At 45.5% G+C, this 7,500-nt stretch overlaps 1 protein-coding gene across 1 annotated transcript in view; it reads right to left on the bottom strand.

Moving 5' to 3' along the window:
• Positions 1–7,500, bottom strand: part of LOC125287295 (protein sidekick-2-like) — a 358,155-nt gene that overhangs the window by 53,643 nt on the left and 297,012 nt on the right. Inside the window, 4 exon segments of the mRNA XM_048232907.1 lie at positions 280–461; positions 2,446–2,586; positions 4,094–4,241; positions 6,376–6,512. Of these exon segments, the coding sequence (XP_048088864.1) occupies positions 280–461; positions 2,446–2,586; positions 4,094–4,241; positions 6,376–6,512 (608 nt within the window).

Here is a 7,500-nt window from a genome sequence, read left to right as displayed (position 1 = left end):
TGTGTGTGTGAGTACAGTATGTTTGCATTGCTGTGAGAGTATTGCCAGAATTGAAAATGGGTTTCAGCTTGTAGAGAATTCTTTGTGGTGGTTTGGGGAAAATAGGAAAGGAAGAATTCTGAATTGACTGTATGTTTGAGAAGGCACTAGTTTTTGAATTTGAGAAGGCACTAGTTTTTGAATTTGAGAAGGCACTAGTTTTTGAATTTCATTATTCTACACCAAAAAACCCTTTCTGAGGACTTCAAAGTTTGTAGTATTATGGGATGCCTGGCGTACCTCCTTGCAAGGTCCACTCGGTGACCTTGTGGCTATAGACGCCCAGACCAGCACGGTTGTATGCAGCCACCTCAATCTCGTAGTTGGTCCAGATGATGAGATCCTCCAGCAGCAGGTTGGTCACATCTGGGTTGGTGATGTTCTTGTATTGGATGTCCACGGGCATACCCGTCAGGCGGTACCTGTGGAACCAAAAGAACAACAGTCAGAACAGAACAGAACAGAACACGGAACACAAAATAAGACACCTAAAATTAAAATCTCAGATCAAGCCACCACAGCCATACCCTGGAAAATCCAGAGTTCTTGCAAGAGCACAATTTAAATTGTCTCTACGAGACACTCTGGCAATGAGTAATGATGCACGTTACTTTTGCCACTTGTATCGCGGAGACCAATCACATCGGTGTATCTGATATAGGCGGGCCAAAGGTGAGCTAAACAGATGACAGCCGTAGTCTTATCCGATTGCATGCAGTGAAATTTTCAAATGCACGCTTGGTGCCACCCCTTGAGTTGGGCCATTACATTATTTGTGGCCAGACCCTTAATGTTTCTAGATTACCAGGGTCTGGAATCTCCAGGCTACCACAGCCATATTGCAGTAATAAAAAATCTAACCTAAGGTCAGGCTTAAAGTGAGGTTCAATTGATGAGCATACATGAGTCTATATGCTTCTGATATTGTTTCAGGGATAACTTATCTGATTAACATACTAATGCAGACAGTATATTGCAGTACCTGATCTTAACAACAGATGGCAACAAAGGGCCACACAGCCTGCAGGCATCAGACCACCAGAAGTCTTAGCATCACCATCAGAGAGAGATATGTGAGCAAACCTTTGCTAAATCCTCATTGTCATACAGTCATGCAGTTGTTTAACTGAATATACTATGTTCTTTAAAAAATGACAGCACATATGGCTCAAGTACAGGCAATACACAATGAGAATTCTTCATCTGTCTTTTGTGTAAGATAATCAAATTTTTTCAGCGCTCCACAGAAGATGTCCTTGCAGCAAAGATTGCTTTTCTGTGACTCATTCTGTTATACTGTATCTCACCACCTGGTCTTCAACACAGTGGCAGAATTGTACAGACTTTTTTTGATAGTCTACTGCATGTCGGTGCTTTATTTAATTTTCCTCGGAAACCTTTTTACCTTTGTTCATGTGTTGATACCTTTTTACCATTGTTGGTGTGTTGGCACATTATTTGCCCTGCTCGAGTCACACTTGGGAACTTTCCTGTACATAGCTTCTATAAGATGTGTTGAACATTCTACGGAAAGTAACAGACTATATTTATTGGAATCAAGTAATCAGTAACAATCCCCGAAGAGGCTGAACCACGATATGAAGACCTGATATGTTGTGGTTGTATGCCTGATCTGGCTGTGATCTGGTGGTGATCTGGCTGTGATGTAATCTGGTTCTGATGTTATCTGTACCTCCGGTCCTGATCTGGCCTTGATCTTATCTAAATATGGCTCTACACATGGCATTGATGTGTCTCTTCAAAGCAAAAAATGACAATCGTGACAAACCTGGAAGAGGTTGAACCACTAACGTGTTTGATCTGGCTTTGACCTGGCTCTGACCTGGTCCTCATCTTGCCCTGATGTTTTCTACATTTGGTCGTGATCTGATTCATGTCTTGTATTATGGTGTTATCGTCCTTACTGAAACCCGAAATGAATGACCGCATTGCATCATGGGAATCTGTATTCGTAGCAAGCACAGTTCAAATAAAGAACGCATTAGAGTTAGCTCTGACTCTGAATGGTCTTAGTCGGGTGTTGATCGAATCACTACTGTCATGTAACAGTACATATCTCGGCTGATCTCCAAGCCCATGTGCTCTCTCTCTACCTCTCTCTCTCTCTCTCTCTCAAGTTTAAATATGCTTTTACAGGATGGTTGATGACATTGAGAGCTTTCTAGCAGTATGGGGGTTGCTGTGAGGGGTGGGGAGGATGGGCAGGTTGTTTTCAACATATGAATCTGCTCTGCAAGCCCTGTGATGTTTCTTTTTAACTTGTAACTTGTATGTGTTTTTAACATGTTTTTATTGTGTAGTGATTAAACACCTGATATCTGATATTGTTTCAGTAAAGGAGTGTTAAGCTCCCCCTCTATCTCTCTCTCTCTCTCTCTCTCTCACCGGACGCTGTAGCCTCGCAGGACGCCGTTCTGGTGGCTCTCTGGAGGAGGCTGCCACTGGATCATGATGGACTGGTTGGTGCGGCCGCTGGCAATCACGTTCTGAGGCGGAGCGCTGGGGGGTTCCTCTGGGAGTGACACCCTAAGGAGGCGAGAGAGAGAGAGAGAGAGAGAGAGAGAGAGATGAATTCTGAGTAAAAGAGTTTATTTCATTCAGACAAAGTTAACATTAACAAAGATAGACAGCAAGAATACATTCAAAAGATAGAGAGAGAGGAGGAAGAGTGATTGAGTGAGGGAGAGAGAGAGAGGTTGTCTGTGTGTGTGTGTGTGTGTGTGTGTGTGTGTGTGTGTGTGTGTGTGTGTGTGTGTGTGTTAATGATAAACAACAAGAGAAAGAGAGAGACTGTGTGAGCTTTCCCGTCTGTGGCGCTTCAGAGATTGTTGTCAGGCTCCAAGAGAGATGATGGCCGACTCTTAGACAGCACGCTAATTCAGACAAACTCCACCCTGCTGCTGTCACTGCTGAGGCTGTCTCTCTATCTTTTCCCCCCTTTCTTTCTTTCTTTCTTTCTTTCTTTCTTTCTTTCTTTCTTTCTCACAACTGGCTGTCGGTCTGCAACTGTTCTATGCTCATGGCAAACAAAAACATAATCCACATAAAATAACACACACACACACACACACACACACACACACACACACACACACACACACACACACACACACACACACACACACACACTGTCAGGGACAAAAAATGGGGCCCATCATCCGAGGGGAATATACTCATAAAGAATCCAGCAGAACCATTTACCCACGCACATTACTATTCTTACCCTGTCAGAGAAAAACAATAAAAAGGCATGGGAGAAGAAAGAAAGAAAGAAAGAAAGAAAGAAAGAAAGAATGAAGAGATGAAAAATGTCTTTGTGCATGAGAGAGGAGATAAACGACTGTCTGGGATCAAACGAGAGAAGCCTGGTAGCGGCGTGTCTCGCTGTGAACTTGCGCTCTGCACTTTTGGACTCCCTGTGGATCTAAACACACACACACACACACACACACACACACACACACACACACACACACACACACACACACACACAGACACACACACACACACACGTACAGAGCTGGGATTTGAGTGTGAAGCTGAGCCGGTCTGAAGTGTTGAGCCCCAGTCGCCCGGGCTCTGAGGTGATGTGGGATTTTGGGACCAACAGCTTGTAGACACTGATCCCCAAGCACTTACACAGACACAAATACACACACACACACACACACACACACACACACACACACACACACACACACGCGCACACACGCACACACACACGTCCCGGGAGGACTGCAGGAGCGGACACTCTCTCACACTCATTTGGCAGGTTGATGGTGGGTAGAGACGGAGTGATAAATGGCTGGCTTTAAGACCCAGGGGGATGTGGCGGGGGGACTGACTGAAGGGCGGGTGGCTAGTGGCAGTGGAGGTGACGGTGTGTGTGGACAAGACTGGGGGGGTGGTGCCTACCGGTCCGTTTCCTCCCTGGGGATATAAAGGTAGCTCAAAAGCTGTAGAGTAGTGTGTGTGTGTGTGTGTGTGTGTGTGAGAGAGAGAGAGAGAGAGAGTGACAGGGGCGAGTGCATACCGGTCCGTCTCCTTGCTGAACTGGCCTTTCCCCACATCGTTGACAGCGCACAGGCGGAACTGGTAGGAGCGGGCCGGAATGAGACCGCTGACCGTCACGCCGGTCGACTCCGGCTCAATGTTAGCCAGCAAGATAGTCCACGGTGCATCTGGAGAGCACACACAGAGAGAGAGAGAGAGAGAGAGAGAGAGAGAGAGAGAAAGAAAGAGAGAGAGAGAGAGAGAGAGAGAGAGAGAGAGAGAGAGAGAGAGAGAGAGAGAGGTCTAAAAAAGTCTGCACACACAAGTCACTAACACATATATTTCACACTTCATGATTTATACTGTGGCTTATATTAGACTATCTGGGAGGTTCCTGTATAGTGGGTGTGGGTCAGTTGTCGGACATCTTTAGAAACTCTACTACACAGTGGCTAAAGGGATGTGGTGGAGTGGAGATGTGGAGTATCCGTGAAGGGAGGGATGTGGTGGAGTGGAGATGTGGAGTATCCGTGAAGGGAGGGGAGGTTGCCTCTATAGTGGGCCTGACTTCTCCCCACACTCACTATTATTTATTTGGTTTGATTTATTCATTGAACATGATGTTTAACATAACTGTTGGCATTCCATGCGTTGTACTGTTGTATAAAATTATCCTATGGGTTGTAGACATCATGATGAGAGAACGAATTTGAAACTGTAAAACATGTATTCATATAACCTTAATCATAATCAAGTAATACACTGGAGTTATTCCTAACCATAATACTTTTATAACATTTTAAATAACAAGTTTAACTAATACTATTAACATACTGAAGCTATTCTACCAGAATTCCCCCTACGTGCGCTCTGTATCCCTATGTCTCTGTTTGCTGCCCTGTGTCTCATTTTGTTGCACTGTGTCTCATGCTGCCTTTTGAAGAAACCAAAGTCGACCTTGAAGCTGCAAGATAACGCGTACACAGGGCGAGTTATACTATAACAACCAGTAGGGAGGTGCAAACAACCAGTAGGAGACCTGTGCAGGGAACTTTCCGTGCTTAACGATATGAATGGTGAAACATGCCAGTCTCTGGATGTGAAATAACACTGATGTTCCTGTGTGGTTTGTTCCTGTGTAGTGGGTTCCTGTACGGAGGGTTTTTGTTTAATGGGTTCCTGTATAGTGGGTTCCTGTGTAGTTGGGTCCTGTTCCTCCCAGAGTGTACACTCACTGTTTATTGAAGCTGTGTGAAACATGCCAGTCTCTGGATATGTTTGGGGTGGTTATTTTGCCTCCTGTATAGTGGGTTCCTGTGTAGTAGACATGGGTCCCTGCATTGGAGTGTCAGGGATAGTGAGGGTGGGAGACTCACTGTTTATTGGGAGGGGGATTGGGTCCCTCTGCTTTCTCGTAGACATGGAGTTGGTCTGACACTACTGGGGAGGGATTGGGTCCCTCTGCTCTCTCAGACTCGATATGGTCTGGACACTACTGCTGCTCTCTCAGACTCGATATGGTCTGGACACTACTGCTGCTCTCTCAGACTCGATATGGTCTGGACACTACTGCTGCTCTCTCAGACTCGATATGGTCTGGACACTACTGCTGCTGGATATGGTCTGGACACTACTGCTGCTGGATATGGTCTGGACACTACTGCTGCTGGATATGGTCTGGACACTACTGCTGCTGGATATGGTCTGGACACTACTGCTGCTGGATATGGTCTGGACACTACTGTTGCTGGATATGGTCTGGACACTACTGCTGCTGGATATGGTCTGGACACTACTGCTGCTGGATATGGTCTGGACACTACTGTTGCTGGATATGGTCTGGACACTACTGCTGCTGGATATGGTCTGGACACTACTGCTGCTGGATATGGTCTGGACACTACTGCTGCTGGATGCTGCTGGATATGGTCTGGACACTACTGCTGCTGGATGCTGCTGGATATGGTCTGGACACTACTGCTGCTGGATATGGTCTGGACACTACTGCTGCTGGATGCTGCTGGATATGGTCTGGACACTACTGCTGCTGGATATGGTCTGGACACTGGTCTGGACACTACTGCTGCTGGATATGGTCTGGACACTACTGCTGCTGGATATGGTCTGGACACTACTGCTGCTGGATGCTGCTGGATATGGTCTGGACACTACTGCTGCTGGATGCTGCTGGATATGGTCTGGACACTACTGCTGCTGGATATGGTCTGGACACTGGTCTGGACACTACTGCTGCTGGATATGGTCTGGACACTACTGCTGCTGGATATGATCTGGACACTACTGCTGCTGCTGGACACTTACTGTTCTCGGAGACCTCCAGCGTGTAGCGGAGGAGCGGGCTGTTCCCGTCGAAGGGCTTGACCCAGGTGAGGTTGATGGCTCGCCTCTCCGCTGTGCTCAGGTTTGCCCACAGATTCTCTGGGGCATGGGGCAGCTGCCTGTGAGAGAGAACGAGGGAGGTATAGAGAAAGATATAGAGAGAGAGAGAGAGAGAGAGAGAGAGAGAGAGAGAGAGAGAGAGAGAGAGAAGGAAGATACAAGATGAGATCCTATTTATGTTATGTGTTTCTATGATGTATGGCAGTGGTTCTTAAACGAAAAATATTGGAGGAGTCGCGAAATGATTTGCAGTCTGAATTAAAGACATTTTTGTAAAGGTTTTTAGTGAAAGGCTTCCATTGACATAACGCCTTTGATGTTGACATAGCCTACCTATGAGAGAAGACATTTTCTGCCTCTGCTTCCAATGCCCATCTCACAACATTTCAAAACCAAATTCTGCCGGTTAGAGAGAAGGGGGTCGCGAGACTTCGCCCATGTTTTTTGGGGGGTTGGCAGACAAAAAGTTTAAGAACCACTGATGTATGGTATACTGTATACCTAATTTATAAAATATACTGTATATGAGAGTATAAATAATAATATATAAATAAATAAATGTAAATTTAATTACTCTCAGCTTTGGAAGAAAGTAACAATTAGTTTGTTGTTGCTGTTGTTGTTTATGATTATATTTCTTCATGTATACAAGGTTTGTCATCACAAAAACAGACATGACAATAAAGATTCAAAAAGGAAAAGCTGAAGAAGAAAGAAAAGAAAGACAGAGAGGCTTTTGAGCACGAGAGGAAGAAAGGAGAGAAACTAGGACACGTTTGACAAGAATGAAACAAAGGGAGAGAGGGATGTGAGGGGGTAAAGATGAGTGATGAGGGAGAGAAAGAGAGGGAGAAAGCAATAGATTGATGGAGGAGTGTGAAAATAAATCTACGCAGTGGCACCGGGGGAGCTAAAACTGTTACTGATGGATGGGAGGAACAGTGAGTGGTGGACATAGGTGAGAAAACCACCTTGCAATGATTCAGCTAGGCAGACAGAGAGAGAGTGATACACAGAGAGAGAGAGAGAGAGAGAGAGAGAGAGAGA

This window comes from Alosa alosa, chromosome 22, assembly GCF_017589495.1.
Source record: "Alosa alosa isolate M-15738 ecotype Scorff River chromosome 22, AALO_Geno_1.1, whole genome shotgun sequence".
Classification (NCBI taxonomy): Eukaryota; Metazoa; Chordata; class Actinopteri; order Clupeiformes; family Clupeidae; genus Alosa; species Alosa alosa.
Note: the sequence above shows the minus strand (reverse complement) of the source record. Positions and strands in the feature narration are given on the sequence as shown.